General features: G+C 41.0%; 1 protein-coding gene across 4 annotated transcripts in view; it reads left to right on the top strand.

Annotated features, from left to right (window-relative positions):
- Window positions 1–18,177, top strand: part of FAM81A (family with sequence similarity 81 member A) — a 123,901-nt gene that overhangs the window by 68,246 nt on the left and 37,478 nt on the right. For 2 of the 4 annotated variants that reach the window (XM_060005879.1, XM_060005878.1), the window contains exons 2-3: window positions 2,415–2,511; window positions 4,007–4,280. In XM_060005879.1, the coding sequence (XP_059861862.1) occupies window positions 2,492–2,511; window positions 4,007–4,280 (294 nt within the window). In that variant the 5' untranslated portion in view covers window positions 2,415–2,491. Of the gene's footprint in view, window positions 1–1,100; window positions 1,210–2,414; window positions 2,512–4,006; window positions 4,281–18,177 lie in introns of those variants that run through there. The other 2 variants (XM_060005877.1, XM_060005876.1) reach the window with 2 other exon arrangements.

The raw sequence follows: 18,177 nt of genomic DNA, 5'->3' as shown, positions 1-18,177 counted from the left end.
AAAGCTTTTGATTTCTCCGTTGAATCTGAATGAGATCCTTGCTGGGTAGAGTAATCTTGGTTGTAGGTTCTTCCCTTTTATCACTTTAAGTATATCGTGCCACTCCCTTCTGGCTTATAGAGTTTCTGCTGAGAAATCAGCTGTTAACCTTATTGGAGTTCCCTTGTATGTTATTTGTCATTTTTCCTTTGTTGCTTTTAATAATTTTTCTTTGTCTTTAGTTTTTGTCAATTTGATTACTATGTGTCTTGGCATGTTTCTCCTTGGGTTTATCCTGCCTGGGACTCTGTGCTTCCTGGACTTGGGTGGCTGTTTCCTTTCCCATGTTAGGCAAGTTTTCAACTATAATCTCTTCAGATATCTTCTCGTGTCCTTTCTCTCTCTCTTCTCCTTCTGGCACCCCTATAATGTGAATGTTGGTGTCTGCATTTCTTTTCATTCTTTTTTCTTATTCTGTTCTGCGGCAGTGAATTCTGTCATTCTGTCTTCCAGGTCACTTATCTGTTATTCTGCCTCAGTTATTCTGCTGTTGATTCCTTCTACTGTGTTTTTCATTTCAGTTATTGTATTGTTCATCTCTGTTTGTTTGTTCTTTAATTTTTCTTGGTGTTTGTTAAACATTTCTTGCATCTTCTTGATCTTTGCCTCCATTCTTTTTCCGAGGTCCTGGATCATCTTCACTGTCATTATTCTGAATTCTTTTTCTGGAAGGTCTCCTATCTCCACTTCATTTAGCTGTTTTTCTGGGGTTTTATCTTGCTCCTTCATCTGGTACATAGTCCTCTGCCTTTTCATTTTGTCTATTGTTCTGTGAATGTGGTTTTCTTTCCACAGGCTGCAGGACTGTAGTTCTTCTTGCTTCTGCTGTCTGCCCTCTGGTGGATGAGGCTATCTAAGAGGCCTGTGCAAGCTTCCTGATGGGAGGGACTGGTGGTGGGTAGAGCTGGGTGTTGCTCTGATGGGCAGAGCTCAGTAAAACTTTAATCCACTTGTCTGCTGATGGGTGGGGCTGAGTTCCCTCCCTGTTGGTTGTTTGGCCTGAGGCGACCCAGCACTGGAGCCTGCAGGCTCTTTGGTGGGGCTAATGGCGGACTCCAGGAGGGCTCACGCCAAGGAGTACTTCCCAGAACTTCTGCTGCCAGTGTCCTTGTCCCCGTGGTGAGCCACAGCCGCCCCCCGCCTCTGCAGGAGACCCTCCAACACTAGCAGGTAGGTCTGGTTCAGTCTCCTGTGGGGTCACTGCTCCTTCCCCCTGGGTCCTGTTGCGCACACTACTTTGTGTGTGACCTTCAAGAGTGGAGTCTGTTTCCCCCTGTCCTGTCAAAGCCCTGCAATCAAATCCCAGTCGCCTTCAAAGTCTGATTTTCTGGTAATTCCTCCTCCTGTTGCTGGACTCCCAGTTTGAGAAGCCTGTCGTGGGGCTCAGAACCTTCACTCCAGTTGGTGGACTTCTGTGGTATAAATGTTCTCCAGTTTGTGAGTCACCCACCCAGCGGTTATGGGATTTGATTTTACTGTGATTGCGCCTCTCCTACTGTCTCACTGCGGCTTCTCCTTTGTCTTTGGATGTGGGATATCTTTTTTGGTGAGTTCCAGTGTCTTCCTGTCGATGACTGTTCAGCAGTTAGTTGTGATTCTGGTGCTCTTGCAAGAGGGAGTGAGCGCACGTCCTTCTACTCCGCCATCTTGAACCAATCTCCAGTAATGAGACATTTTTAAAACCATCCGATTTTGTTCAGATTTCTAATGCATTGTGATGATCAACTCTTCCTTATATATGCCTGATGTAATATGAATGATTATATCTTATAACACAGTTTCAAGGTTTTATTTATTTATTTATTTTTAATGTCTTTATTGGAGTATAATTGCTTTCACTTTGAAGGTTTTAATGAAGAGTATCATTCTCATTCTCTTAGTGGATAGCTAAGTTCCCCCAAATCAGATCCCGTTGATCATGCATTGTTTTGTTAAGATTAATGTTTAAATAATGCTCTTCATTTGCTACGGAATTTGCTAAATTTGCTGAGATCAAATTTCCTAACGTAGTTTCCTGTACATTCCTGTGGAGAAGTACAGGACTGACTAAGCCTATTGAAGAAACTATGTTGTTTCTTTAAAAGTGGTTTCTCAAGCTTGAGATGCAGATATGGGGTGAGAAAACTTAAGGAAACTCCATTTGACAGTCCTTGTTGATCTATCTAGCAGAAGCATTTTGATGTTTGACTCTTTTCTCCTTATTTAGAGACATCTTCTGTTTCTATTGTATATAAGATATAAGGTATTTAATAATATAATTGATCAGCATGGCAGCATAATTTTTGATCCCCTTAGTAAATTAATAATAAGCTTTAGAGGTCATTTAAGTTGTAGCTATAAACCGTTAAATAATTTAATGCTTATTTTTTCAACAGATGTGAACTATTAAAAAGAAAATGGCCCAACGGAGTACTGTATTTCCTTCTCTTGTCACCGAGGAAAGGTATAATATATGGAAAATATGCATCTAAGGTATACTTTTTCTTTCCACCAATTCCATGAGGGCTGTTAGTGGGTGTGATCATTATAAAAGAAGCCTTGTGGCTGTTACATTATCCAACAATGACTTTTTTCGAGGGCAAGAGTAGGATACTGTGGACTATTCAGTGACCCTGACAGGTGGCGATTTCACAGTAGCCCTTCAGTACAGTTGCACTTCTGGTCAACAGTGAAACGTACCTCTGGAGGTTTGGGGGCTGATACCCCTGCTCACCCTTTTATTTATTCATTAAAAAAAAATTTATTTGTTTGGTTGCACTGGGTCTCAGTTGCGGCCGGTGGGCTCGTTAGTTGAGGCACACGAACTCAGTTGCAGCGTGCATGTGGGATTGAGTTCCCTGACCAGGGATTGAACTTGGGCCCCCTGCATTGGGAGCGCAGAGTCTTAACCACTGCGCCACTAGGGAAGTCCCCCTGCTAACCCTTTTATTTATTTTTATTTTTTAAAATAAATAAATTTATTTATTTATTTATGGCTGTGTTGGGTCTTTGTTCTGCTCATGGGCTTTCTCTAGTTGCGGCGAGCGGGGGCTACTCTTCGTTGCAGCGCGTGGGCTTCTCATTGTGGTGGCTTCTCTTGTTGTGGAGCACAGGCTCCAGGCGCGCGAGCTTCAGTGGCTCTGGCACGCAGGCTCAGTAGTTGTGGCTCGTGGGCTCTAGAGCGCAGGCTCAGTAGTTGTGTGACACAGGCTTAGTTGCTCCGTGGCAGGTGGGATCTTCCTGGACCATGGCTCACACCTGTGTCCCCTGCATTGGCAGGTGGAATCTTAACCACTGTGCCACCAGGGAAGTCCCTGCTAACCCTTTTAAATCAGAAGTGGCGTGTCCATAGGCCAGAATTGGCTCATAGAAGTACATTGTTTGGCCTGGATCATCTTAAATACTTTTTTAATGAATTGTTAACATTTTAAGAAATCAGGTGACTTCACATACAAGCCTACATTTCCTGCCTCTTGTTGAAATATCACATGACCTGGAAAAATGGATCTGCATTCCCAGATGGTCACTCATGGGTGGAGCAGAATCGTGGCTCCCTTTAGTTGAGGAACGCCCTGTCAGTTCTGCAAAGTCCCCACCACTCCCTAGTGTATTCTCTGTGGTATGCTTCCCTCATTTATGTCCCCTGCCTGACCCTTGTAAGCATTTGAGTTTGTAGCCACTGCTTTAGAGGGAGGGAGGAGAAGGGCAGGTCCAGCAATTTTGTTAATAAGCTTTGATCTTCCAGCCTCTTGCTTTGGGAGGTCATGGAGCCCGCTACCAGCGCACTTAACTCTCTGGGGACCATTGTTTAAAGTTGCTGCCTGGCTCACCAAGAAAACTCTTTGCGAGTAGAAACCCTGCCTCAAATCCCCTTTAGCTTGTAGGGATAGATAATTTGCCTCTCCTTTTCTGGGAAGTCTTGAATCTGGCTTGAAAAATGACTGTTTCCCAATTGACAACCCTAATAATGTGGGGCTCCCTTCCGTAGGCGAGTTAGAACGATGCCCCGACACAGCCAGTCCCTGACCATGGCACCCTACTCATCCGTAAGCCTAGTGGAGCAACTGGAAGACAGGATCCTCTGCCACGAGAAAACCACGGCCGCCCTCGTGGAGCATGCCTTCCGGATCAAAGACGACATCGTCAACAGCTTGCAGAAAATGCAAAACAAAGGGGGAGGCGACCGCTTGGCCAGGCTTTTCTTGGAGGAGCACATCAGAAACATAACTGCCATAGTGAAGCAACTGAATCGGGATATCGAGGTAAGGCGTGTGGAAGTCAGGTGGGCTGCGTTCCTTTCCACGGACCTGTTCCATGTCTGATGCCTTCCTCCCAAGCAGTACCGTGTTCAGACCAAAGCTGTCTGTCTTGTCTAGTCTTAAGGATTGCCAAGGAAACAGCTTGAACAAATATATTAAATGTATTCCAGTATTGGATAGCGGTTACTGTCAGTGTTATTTGTGTTTAATCTCAATGTACCTTGCTGATTACTAAATCACTTTTGTTTTGTTCGGCTCTCAAGGGAAAGAGAGAGAACCAGTCAAATAGTTTCCCTGTAATACCCTTCGTGTAGCTGAAGACAGCTATTAAATCAATTACTAGGTCAGCCTTTGCTGCTTCAGAGTAAATGTTTCTAGGTCATAATGATTATAAATAATACAGTTTATTACTCAATCTAGGGATGTGAATCGCTTCTCGGACTCCCTTTTATTGCTTTATTTTTCCCTAAAGTGAACCCAATAAAAAGCCAATATTGTCTATTTTTAGAGTTTGTAAATATACTGCTTTTTATTGAGCAGTCGCAGGGACCACAGAATTTAATTCAGAAAGCTTAAGATCATTTAGGGCCTGCGCTAACATCACTGAATAATGTCAGTATCCTACATGTGTAGTTTGAAAATGTATGAATAAAAGATATATGACTAGATTAAGGAAAATCTTTATTTCACATCATGGAGATTTTTTTTTTTTTTTTTTTGGCTGTGCCACGCAGCTTGTGGGATGTTAGTTCCCCATCCAGGGATTGAACCCGCTCCCTCAGCAGTGAAAGCGTGGAGTCCTAACCACTGGACCACCAGAGAATTCCCTGGATATTGTATTTTAGTTATGCTTCCTGAAATGAATTATTTCCAATGTCAGATTTGGAATTATTTCCAATGTCAGATTTGTATTTATTTATTTTAATAGCTTTATTGAGGTATAACTTAAAAGCCACAAAAATCCACCCATTGTAAGTGTACAATTTGTGCAACCATCAACACAGTTCAGTTGTAAAACCTTTCAATCACTCTGCAAATTTATATAAGCCTGTTTGCCGATAATCCCTCCTTCCACCCCAGACCCAGGCAACCACTAATCTGCCTTCTGTCTCTATAAGTAATTTGTCTTTTCTGAACATTTTTTATAAATGGAATCTTACAATCTGAAGTCTTTTGCATCCGGCTTCTTGCACTTAGCATGATATTTTTGAGGTTCAGCCATGTTCTGGCATGTATCAATATCTCATTTATATCTATGTCCCAGTAGTATCCTGTTGTGTGGATATGCAGCATTCCTTTTATCCATTTATTAGTTGATGGACATTTGGGTTGTTTCCAGTTTTTAGCTATTGTGAATAAAGCTGCTGTGAACATGTGTACATGTCTTTGTGTGGAGATATATTTTCATTTCTCTTGGGTAAATTGCTAGGCGTGGACTTGCTGAGTCTTGCAGTAAGCTTGTGTTTAACTTTTTAAAACATAGCCAAACAATTTTCCAAAGTGGCTATACCATTTTACAATCCTACCAGCAATGTGTGAGGGTTCCAGTTTCTCCACATCCTCACCAACACTTGCTGTTATCTGTCTTTCTGATTATAGTCATTGTAGTGGATGTGTAGTGGTATTTCATTGCACTATTAATTTGCATTTCCCTAATGACTAATGATATTGAGCACTTTTTCATGTCCTTATCAGTCATTTGTGTGTCTTCTTTGGTGAAGTGTCTACTCGAGTCTTCTGCCCATTGTTAAAAATTATTTTTTTATTGTGTGTGAGATATTTATCACTTTAACCATTTTAAAGTGTGCAGTTCATTGACATTAATTACATTCACAGTGCTGTATGCAACCATCACCACTATCGGTTTTCAAAACTTTTCGATTGTCCCAAACAGAAACTCTGTTCCCACTAAACAATAATTCCCCATTCCACTCTCACCTCAAGCCCCAGGTGACCTCTGTTCTACTTTCTGTCTCTATGAATTTCCCTATTCTAGGTTTATCACATAAGTGCAATCACACAATATTTGCCCTTTTGTGTCTGGGTCATTTCACTTAGCATAATGTTTTCAAGATTTATCCATGTTGTAGCATGTGTCAGAATCCATTTTTTTTAATTTAGTATGTTATTTTTTATAAATTTATTTATTTAGTTTTGGCTGCGTTGGGTCTTCATTGCTGCACGCGGGTTTTCTCTAGTTGCGGTGAGCGGGGGCTACTCTTCGTTGCGGTGCGCGGGCTTCTCATTGTAGTGGCTTCTCTTGTTGCGGAGCATGGGCTCTAGGTGCACGGGCTTCAGTAGTTGTGGCACATGGGCTCAGTAGTTGTGGCTCACGGGCTCTAGAGCACGGGCTCAGTAGTTGTGGCGCACGAGCTTAGTTGCTCCGCGGCATGTTGGGATCTTCCCAGACCAGGACTCGAACCCGTGTTCCCTGCATTAGCAGGTGGATTCTTAACCACTGTGCCACCAGGGAAGTCCCAGAATCCATTTTTAAATTAGGTTATTTGTCTTGTTATTGAGTTGTAAATTTTCTTTATATAGTCTAAATACAGGTCCCTTATCAGATATGTGATTTGCAAAATATTTTCTCCCATTCTTTGGCTTGTATTTTCATTCTTCCAATGGTGTCTTTTGAAGCACAAACTTTACAAATTTTAATGAAGTCCAGCTTATCAGGTTCTTTTATGGTTTATATTTTTGGTGTTGTGTCTTAAGAACTGTTTGCTTAACCCAAGGTCACAAGGCTTTTCTGCTCTGTTTACTTCAAAAGTTAATTTTAGTTTTTACCTTTAGGTTTATGATCCATTTTGAGTTAATTTTCATGTATGAAGTGAGATTAAAGATCTAAGTTAGATTTTCCTTGAATATCATATGAAAAAAATTTATCATTTTCCCATTTGTCCCTTTGTTAAAAAAGAATGGATCATAAAATTTAAGGGTTAATTTCTAAATTCCTTTGATCTTTATGGCTTTCCTATGGTAATACCACATTGCCTTAATTTCTAGCTTTAGAGAAATCATGATTTCAAATCATTTTGAAATCATGTAGTGTAAGTCCTCCAACTTTGCTCTTTTTTTCAAAATTGTTTCAGCTATTCTAGGTCCTTTGCATTTTCATATAGATTTTAGGATTAGCTCGTCAGTTTCTATAAAAGCCTGCTGAGATTTTGACAGAGACTGCTTTGAATGAAATCAATTTGGGGAGAATTTCTATCTTAATTTTGAGTCTTTGATTGTTTCAAAGAATCAATTCTTGGTTTTATTATCTTTTCCTATTTGCTTTTTTGTTTTATATTTCATTGCTCTCAATTCTATATTGTTTCCTTTTTCTCTGCTTGCTTTAGTTTGTTTTTCTTTTTCTAGTTTCTTAACGTGGAAACTTAGGGAATTGGTTTGAGATCTTTCTTCTTTTCTGATAGTGGTGTTTAAAGCCATAATGTGTCCTCTAAGCACTGCTTTGGCTGCTTCCATGAGTTTTGGTATGTTGTGTTTTTGTTTTCATTCAGTTCAAAATATTAAAGTTTCCCTTGTGGTTTCCTTTTTTGGTGCATGTGTTACTTAGAAGTGTGTTATTTAATTTCCAGATGTTTGGGGTTTCCCCAAACTTATTTCTGTTGTGAATCTCTAATTTAATTTCACGTGGGCAGAGCACATACTTTGTATATTTTTAATCTCTTTAAATTTATTGAGACTCTTTTTCAGTTATTGAAATATCCAGTTTTTATTGTTGAATTGTCTATTGCTCCTTTCAGTTCTGTCAGTTACACTTCATGTATTTTGGGGCTTTGTTGTTACGTGTGTATACATTTATAATGTGTATATTTTCCTGAGGTAGTGATTCTTCTGTCATTATAAGATGGCTCTCTTTATCTCTAGTAATATTTCTTGTCTTAAAGTCTATTTTGTCTGATATTAATATAGCTATTCTGGCTCTTTTATGGCTGCTGTTTGCATAGTTGATTTCCTTTTTTGATGATTCTCACTCACCTTATACCTAAGTGAGGTCCTGGTGTACCACATGATTAACAGTTTTCACTGTCCTTTCAGATTACCGCATACACTTTACTAAGGACAGAGATTTACTCAGAGTTGTACTCTAATTGAAGTACATTTGTCTTCAGGGTTCTAAAATTTCTGGTCTATCCTTCTTTTGATGTTTAAAGAAAAGGACCATATGTTTGTTATAAGGGGATGTCATGGATCTTTGTTGCTTTGGAGACTGATGGCATCCATTCCAATTTCTTTGGGTCATAGCAATTTTATTTCCCTTCGGAGCTTGAAATCTGTGCAGAGTGTTCCAATGACAGGAGTGCCATCCCTGTCAGCTGTACCTGTAGGATGCTGGGCAGTGGTTCCTGCTGCCTGGACCCTAGGAAATACCTTTTCTTTTCTCTTTTTTTTTTTTTTTGATGTGGACCAATTTCAAAGTCTTTATTGAATTTGTTACAATATTTTATGTTTTGGTTTTTTTGGCCATGAGGCATGTGGGATCTTAGCTCCCCAACCAGGGATCAAACCCATACCCGCTGCATTGGAAGGCAAAGTCTTAACCACTGGACCGCCAGGGAAGTCCCAGAAATACCTTTCGTGTCTTTTTCTCAGTCTGGATCCCCAGCTACCCTGTTGATTGTGTGCACTTCTCCCCTATATCCTTCCAATAAATTCCAGATTTTCCAACTAAGTTAGCCAGAGTCAGGTTCAATTGCCGGCAGCCAAAGAACTCTAATGGTATCCAGGGGGCATAGAACGCTGAAGAGATTGCTGTAGATAATTTACTTGTTTTTGGAAGATGGTGTCTATATTTAGAATGATCTTTCCAGTTTTATATTTGAGTGCTAAAGCAATTTTATCCCAGAGGCTGAATAACTTGGCAACCCCAAGTTGACACCTTCACAAAATTAAAAAAACCCAACTTAAACATTTCAGTTTTGAAAAGAGAGATATATTAGGGGGCTGATAGCCCTGCTGCACTCAAATCTAGAGAGGGCGATAGATAAAATCAAAGTGATTGGGGATAAATAATGATTCTCAGATTCCTGTTCCCTCCACCAGTGGCAAGAAATGGGTCACAAAAAAATGCAAACACCCCTATGTCTCATGTTAGAAGGTAGTGTGACCTCCCCATTTCTCTATGAGTACTCTGCTGGGTTCTCTTTGTTTATGTGGGTGGCGGACAGACCAGAGACTGGAGACAATCTATTCCACATTACTGTCCTCAGGTCAAAGCAGAGAGTGTAACTCTACCCTTAGAAAGCTCTGGACTGAATTTTTTCTGTCCCCGTAAGAGGGGATAGTGCTTTAGCTGCAGCTGTGGGATCTGGGGAATAACTTTCCCTTTGTACTAATCCAACCATCAGAACCATTTAAAATATATAATTTACAACCTCAGCTGAGCCCTCAGAGCTGTTGAAAGTTCCTTCATTCTAGGAAGCCCTCGCTACCAGTTCCCTCCCTGGCCCCAGTTCTTTTTCCCTTAATGTATCCTGGGCACCCAGCACTTGATGCTGTTACCGTAGTATTTACTGAATAGGACTGACATTGTTTCTTTGCAAGTCTGTATCCCCTGATAGAATGGGAGCCCTTCAAAAAAGAAAAGGGTGGGATAGGGAGGGTGGGAGGGAGACGCAAGAGGGAGGGGATATGGAGATATAGGTATACATATAAGCTGATACACTTTGTTATACAGCAGAAACTAACACACCATTGTAAAGCAATTATACTCTAATAAAGATGTTTAAAAAAAAAGAAAGGAGCTTTGTCTTACTCATCTTCACATTGTCCAGCACAATGTTTAGAGCAAAATGCCATGAATGCTTGTTAAGTGAATAAATGCCTATTTCAGACTGAAGCCCATTGCAGATCTTACGGTAGCAAACAGAACTAGAAGAGACTCTGAGGTCACTTGTGCAAACTGCATCCTTTTCAGATGACGCATCCTAGGCCCAGGGAAGTGAAGAGACTTCTCTGAGATCTCAAGGCCAGTAAGTGGCAGTGCTGAGACAAAACCCAGACTGTTAAACTCCAGAGATAAGCTCCTTTCACTTTTCTGCTTTGCCTCTTGGAAGCTCCTCTAGAACCCCGATCTTAGGTAACCAACTCTCAAATGTGACAGGCAGTGCTTTTCAGTCATTCTTTGCTTTCTGAGTATTTCTACTCCCTCAGGAAGAATTTCTTCATGAAACTAGGTAATTAAAGCTTTAGTTCTCACTGAGTTCTCCCCTGCCCCCTCATTCCTTTGGTGTGAGTTCATTGAACTGCTTAGATAATTACAGTTAATAGCAAACATACCTAGGAATCCAAAGTCATTAGTCATTGAGGCTTTTGCTAATTATTTTTCTTTAAGATGTGTTTTTAACACGATTTTTCAGTAATGTGTATTTAAGACGATTTTTAAATAATTTAAAATGCAGTGAGTTTTTCCATCTGAAACACATTTTATGTAATGATTATTCTTCCCTTAACCAGACAGCACTCTTCCATTTACATATATTTTTGGAGTGTGCAGTTTGCAAATGAATAGATGATTTCCGTTGTAGAGAGGGAAGTCTGAGTAAAATCTAATTCTGGAAAAAAATTTACTTTGCATATATGAGCATTTACTTTTTTGTAGCTGGTAATAATTATATATCATTATAAAGTAACAGAAGAAAGTTTGGAAATTTAATAGACTTTTTTATGAAACACTAATTACGTAGTTTTATATGTATTGTGAGCCTAAGCATGTTTACCCAAACATAACCAAAATTAGGATGCTTAATGAGACATCAGAATTGTCACATTGTAGCCAAACTGTTAAAATGAAATCATGGTGTAGATTAAAAGTACTAAGCGGAAGTCTTTATATATAAGCAATATAAAATTAGGAGGGTGGATGTTATGCAAAGGCAATATGCATATTTAAAGCAAAGAGATGTGAAGATACTCAAATTGTATTTAAATGATATGAAAGGTGTATTTTTTGTCTATAGATTCTTAATGAATTTCTTCTGTAAATTGCCTGGTTTTTAGGTCATTTTCATGACTGGTTTACACTGGTTTTTCAGTTCACTCAGTAAAATTTTACTGGGTATTTGTTTTGTAAAAATCTGTCCCTGCAGGTGATTTTGTATTAGAAAACTAAAGCTGAAACCATTCTTGACAGGTACAGCTCAGTCGAGGCTCCTGATAGAGCTAGTCTCCTGATAGAGCTAGTCGAATTGAGATATGTTAATACTGTATCTTGGTAAATTTGCCTCAATAAGTCTTTATGGTTATCACGTGGCTCTGTACACGGTTATATACAGGAAGAAAAGTAAAATACGTTGTCAGACCACTAGCCTATGTGATCCTCAAGAACTAGAGCTGAGTCTTACTTTTTCCATTTCTAGCACCTACACAGTATAGTGTCTAGCACATTGTAGGAGCTCAAGACGTCTTTCATAATCAAAGGCTCTGGGGTCCTTGATTCTTCGAGAATCCTGTAGTTATTGCCCATATTCTGTCAGCAGATTCCAGTGTCAAAACAGATGACTCTGTGGGCTAGTGTCTAGTAGGTGCTTGATAAATGTTGAATGAAAGAATCTATTGTTTTAATACATCCCGACTCATTGTCTCTATTGGCAGTTTGCCTTGCTATGTGGAGTATGTTATCAATTATTTATTCCTCAGAAACTTTCCACAGATTATCATCATCATTATAAATTCAAAAGAGGTGATGTAGTCAACTATGAATTATACACGTCTGGATTATCCATACCGCCTTTGATTTAAGCTCATATCAGCCCCTGGGAGCCGAATCCTGGTAAGCAGTCCATGGCTCTTTTGTGGGGTAAGCTTTCCCTTTCATGCCAGTTTGATGGCTTAGGGAAGTGGTTGGGACCCCCATGTCCCCTTGGGGCTTTCAGCATGTCTTTGGCCAGGGTCTGCTACCCGGCTGATTAGAATCTGCAGACCTACTCTTGGTTTCCATGTGCTCAGGCTTCATGATGTCCGGCTGGCTTGGGGTGTTGGCTTTGACTTAGGTGGGAAATGGGAAAAATGTATCAAACCCTCATCTAATTGACTAGATTACACATAATTTCCTAGCTTAATAATTTGCAAATGGGCTACTGAAGAGTTTGCTGAACTCAAGTGATATGTGCAGAGTTGGGCCTTATTGGCAAGTCACAGCAGAGGTGTGGACCATAACGTTAATGTATAGTTGGACGGACAGACGGGACCTTGGTTCAGTGTGAATCTAGGCCTGTCAACGAGGAGAGAATCTTAGCTATTGGACCTCATATAGTTACCTGAAAAGGGAATTTCAGCCTGCAGCTGCATGATCTTGTCCCACTGGAACAGGTATATTAGCAGAGGGACTTCGATGATTATCGTGTGTATTAGTCCGAGACCGCCAAAGACATAGAACCAATAAATAGGATATATTTACTATAAGGTATTGGCTCACATGATTATGGAGACTGAGGAGTTCCACCATCTGCCATCTGCCATCTGGAGAACAGGAAAGCCGGTGGTGTAATTCCAAGGCCTGAGAGCCAGAGAACCAATAGTGTAGATTCCACTCCAGGTCTGAAGACCCGAGACCCAGGAGCGCTGAGGGCTGGAGAAGATCAGTGTCCCAGCTTAGTCAGGCAGAAAGCGAATTCCACCTTGCTTCCCCTTTTATTTTTTTTCTATTATGACACTCAGTGTATTGGATGATGCCTCCCCACATTGGGGAGGGCCTTCTGCTTTTAACTAAGTTCACCGATTCAAATGCTAATCTCTTCTGGAAACACTCTCACAGACACACCCAGGAATAATGTTTATCCAGCTGTCTGGGGATCCCATGGCATATCATTAACTACGATTAATGATCCAATTTTTTTTTTTTTTCTTTTAACTCTACCTGCTAGACTTGGCTTGTCATGTGGCTTGACTCTAGGGGGAGAAGGTAGTGAATGGAGTTTGAATATTTGTTTAGTTCTGAATATTTGATAGAAGTTTTTCCAAAGTAAATTAACAAGTTGGTGTTTAGGTGTCTGCCCTGTCTCTAATACATTTTAGCTTGTCTGACTCCATCTTTGAGGGCCTGAGCAGCTCCAGCCACCAGCTAGATAAGAGTCTCTGAGCCTTCAGTGTAGATGATCAAATCCTGGAACATGGAGCTAAAATAATTGACAAATTACTCAGCTACCTGCTGGGAGCCAGGCCTTATTTAGAGGCACTGGGGCTAAAGCAGCAACCCAGGCATGCAAGGCCCTTGCTTTCAGGCCTGCTGTACATTCTGGTGGGGCTTATAGGAGTAAACCCTAAGTAGCCGAGGTAATTTCAGCCTAAGTCCAGGGCTCTGGTGAGATAATACGATGGAGAGTGATCGTGGGGCTATTTTAGGAAGGGTGATGGGGGTCTAAGGTGACATGTGAACTGAGACTGGGGTGACAGAAGGACCAGCCAAGCCGAGGTGGTGGTGTCGGGGCAGGAGACACACAGAGAAGAGAACATACCAGAGAAAAGGCTCGGCAGCTTCCAAGGCCATAAGACAGAAGAAGCTCGGCCTGTTGGAGGAGCAGAAAGAGGACCAATGGAACTGTAGTGTCATTGGTGGTGGTGGTGGGGGGGGGTGATGGGAAGCCATTATTTAATTTTAAGCAAAAGAATTTAGAGAATTCCTTCATATGCTTGGTGCTGAGGATACACGAGTGAATAAACCAGATTAAAAACCCTTGCCCTCGCGTTGCTTATGGACTGATTTGTGTGTCAGAAAGATCACTCTGGCTGCTGCCTGGAGAAGGGAATGTAGGGAAGCAAGAACAGAGGCAGGGAGACAGGCTGGGGGTGTCCAGAGCGGCTTGGATTAGGGTGTCAGGGTGGAGATGGGGAAAGGTGGATGGATTCAGGATCTGTCTTGGAGGTCAAGCTGATAGGACTTCCTGCATGTTGGCGTTAGAGAGACTTCTGTTTAGGACTTGGCAAGCATTAGGGACCCATTGAATATCCAGGTGGAATGCCAAGAAGGCAGTTGATATATGAGGCTGGAACTCTGGGGCGTTTGAAGTGCTAGTGTGAAGATTAAAAATCTATGTAAGAAGATGCTGTCTTATAAGGCCCCCTGTCCTACTGTAATTGGGCCCTTCTCCATGTGATATTGGAGTCGCACTTTCATTTTCAAATCCTCACAAATCCAGGAAGAGTTGAAGAAGGAGAAGCATGGAGGGCTGTTTCTTCTTGGTCATCCCTAGGCACCCCTAGCCTGTCTGGGTGGTGAGGTCCCCGGGTGTGGGTCCTCATCACCTTTGCATAAACGGCATGATAGAATGCTATGAGGCTCACACAGTGGTGCCATTTCCTGCTGCCTCTGGGAAGGAATCTTACTTAAAGATAGGCCCTATATTAGAAAAAATAAATGAAGACCCGGGACATCACTTTTTCAAGGGGGCCGGCCTCTTCTCTCTGCTCATGTGGGTTTAGGCCACGCACTTTCCACCCTGTAGTCACAACTGCTTCAGCTGAGCTTCCTGAAGGCAGGCCTGGTGCACAGCACATAGTAGGCCTACAGAAAAGAGTTTCTTGAATTGAATTGGCAGTAATGGAGAGTTGATGATATACTTTGGGTTGTAACCTTTTTAAAGTAAACATATCATGATGATATATCGTCCCAAAATGACAAATTAGGAAATGTTTCTGGCTTTACGGAGGGATTGTTTTTCTAAGGCTTCATCATAGAATTCCTTTAATAGTAACCTCTCTGATCTCTCTGTGCTATATGTATATGTATATGTATAGCTGATTCACTTTGTTATAAAGCAGAAATTAACACACCATTGTAAAGCAATTGTACTCCAATAAAGATGTTAAAAAATAAGTAAATAAAATAAAGTGACATCCTTCAGATTAAAAAAAAAAAGTAACCTCTCTAATGCCTTCTCTTTTCACATAACTTTTCAGTAATGTGAATATTGTGTTAAGTTCAGACACAATTCTTTTCTGTATTACTCAAAGAAAGCACTTCTAATTTTATATCTTATTCATCTCCATAAGAATTCTGAAAGATAAATGGGCTTTTCTTGTTTCTAAGCAGTAAAACACACATACATATGCATACTTTTTTTTCTGGCTTTAAAAATAGTGTAAGCCCATTGTGGAAAATACAAAAAAGAGGAATCAACCATAATCTAACCCTAGAGATAAGCAAGTCATTAATATTCTAGTATTATTTTTTATGTACCTTATACAGAGCTGGGATCACGCTGTGTATTTATTTTGTACCCTTTCTTTTTGCTTACTATTAAATTGTACATATTTTCTCTTGTTTTTAAAAGCTCCTCATGAACCTCCTACTGGTGCATAATAATGTACCATGCAGATAGCTTGTAAAATACTTGGTATTGCATCACACTATGAAGGCATCTTTGTGCATTCATTTTTGTCATTCATCTTATTATTTGCTTTATGATTAATTTCAAGAACTAGAGTTACAGGGTCAAAGGTTATGAACATTATGAATATATTTTGAAGGATCATACTCTGGAAAAGTTGTATTGTGAAGGGCCAACTGTGCATTTTCAATTTTTGATATGCATTTTAATATTATAAATTTAAAGTATTTCCTTCTTTAATACATGGAAATGGTGTGATTTTAAAAGTTTTTTTGTCTAAATTTTTTTAAAATTATTTTATTTATTTTTGGCTGTGTTGGGTCTTCATTACTGCGTGCAGGCTTTCTCTAGTTGCGGCGAGCGGGGGCTACTGTTCATTGTGATGCGCAGGCTTCTCATTGCGGTGGCTTCTCGTTGCGGAGCACAGGCTCTAGGCGTGTGGGCTTCAGTAGTTGTGGCACACGGGCTCAGTAGTTGTGGCTTGCGGGCTCTAGAGTGCAGACTCATTAGTTGTGGCACACGGGCTTAGTTGCTCTGCGGCATGTGGGATCTTCCCAGACCAGGGCTCGAACCCGTGTCTCCTGCGTTGGCAGGTGGATTCTTAACCACTGCGCCGCCAGCAAGGACTAAAAGTTTTAATAATAGACTTTATTTGTTTAGAGCCTCTTAAGGTTCACAGCAAAACTGAGCAGAAAGAGCAGGGTTCCCATATACATACTCCCAGTCCCCACAAAGGTACAGCCTTCCCCACTATCCTTATCTGCAGCACAGTGGTGCATTATAATGGTATGGTTTTTATTTCCTGTTTCTTTGCTTGTAGAAAGGTTGAACTTTTTTTAAAATTTTATCTTTTTTCAATGGTTATTTTCCACTTATCGTTTTATTTTTTTAATTTATGTATTTTTTGATATGGACCTTTTTTTTTTTTTTTTTTTGCGGTACGGGGGCCTCTCACTGTTGTGGCCTTTCCCATTGCGGAGCACAGGCTCCAGATGCACAGGCTCAGCGGCCATGGCTCACGGGCCTAGCCACTCCGCAGCATGTGGGATCCTCCCGGACCAGGGCACGAACCCGTGTCTCCTGCATCGGCAGGCGGACTCTCAACCACTGCGCCACCAGGGAAGCCCCTGATGTGGACCATTTTTAAAGTCTTTATTGAATTTGTTACAATATTGCTTCTGTTTTTAATGTCTTTTTTTTTTTTTTTTTTTTTTGGCTGCACTGGGTCTTTGTTGCTGCGTGCAGGCTTTCTCTAGTTGCGGTGAGCGGGGCTACTCTTTGTTGCAGTACACAGGCTTCTCATTGTGGTGGCTTCTTTTGTTGCGGAGCACAGGCTCTAGGCGCACGGCCTTCAATAGTTGTGGCTCGAGGGTTCTAGAGCGCAGGCTCAGTAGTTGTGGCGCACGGGCTTAGTTGCTCCGTGGCATGTGGGATCTTCCCGGGCCAGGGCTCAAACCTGTGTCCCCTGCATTGGCAGGCGGGTTCTTAACCACTGCGCCACCAGGCAAGTCCTATTGCTTCTGTTTTATGTTTTGGTTTTTTGGCCATGAGGCATGTGGGATATTAGCCAAACCTGACCAGGTGATCGAACCCACAACCTCTGCATTAGAAGGCGAAGTCTTAACCACTGAACCACCAGGGAAGTCCCAGAAAGGTTGAACCTTCAAAAAAATGTGTTGTTTAATTATTTTTAGCACCTGTTTGGTGAATTGCTCTTCATGGTCTTTGCTTAGTGATTTTTTTGACTGAGAAACAACTCAGATGAAATGATTGGTTGGAGCCTTTGTCATTTCTCCAGTGTCTAATGCAGTGTTTCTCCAGGAGTGGTCTGTGGACCATGACCATCTGCATTTCTGGGCCCGTTCCCTCACTTTGATTCCCTGGGAGTAGGGCCCAGGAACCTGTGTGTTTAACAAGCCACTTGGGGATCCTTACACACCCCAAAGGTGGATGAGAACCCACGGTCTTAAGCCTTATTATAAACAAAGATTTGAAGCATTATGTATAAAAAAATAAGTATTACTTTCTATTAACTGTGACAAATAAGCGTTATTTCCTATTAAAAGAGAAAGAGCTCCCCTTTGCCTTCTCATCAGTGGGAGTGTCAGAACCAGATTAGTCAGATCTCAAGTTTTCTTGCAAGAGTGTGTTCCAATGACTAACGTTTTATCATTCACAGGTGATTGTAACTGGTTTGCATTCTTCTATTCTGTTGAGCAGGTTCATTCAGAAAAAGCTGGAAACTACAGCAAATAACAGATAGGTCTAGCAGTTCCAAATTCCTTCCAGTGAAATTTTTTTACTGTCACTGTCAGTATCACTCCGTCAATGGTGACTCCAGCCAGGTTTCCAATAAGGAAAACACAGAATCCTCACATTCCTCATTTCTGCTTTTTACAAGGAAGTTTGAAAATCCTAAAAAACTGTATATAAGTGTACTATTCTGCATATATGTTATACTTAAAAAATAGTTGATAGTGGAACTTCCCTGGCCATCCAGTGGTTAAGACTCCACGCTTCCACTGCAGGGGGCACGGGTTCGATCCCTGGTTGGGGAACTAAGG

Source organism: Delphinus delphis, chromosome 2 (genome assembly GCF_949987515.2).
Source record: "Delphinus delphis chromosome 2, mDelDel1.2, whole genome shotgun sequence".
Lineage (NCBI taxonomy): Eukaryota > Metazoa > Chordata > Mammalia > Artiodactyla > Delphinidae > Delphinus > Delphinus delphis.
Note: the sequence above shows the minus strand (reverse complement) of the source record. Positions and strands in the feature narration are given on the sequence as shown.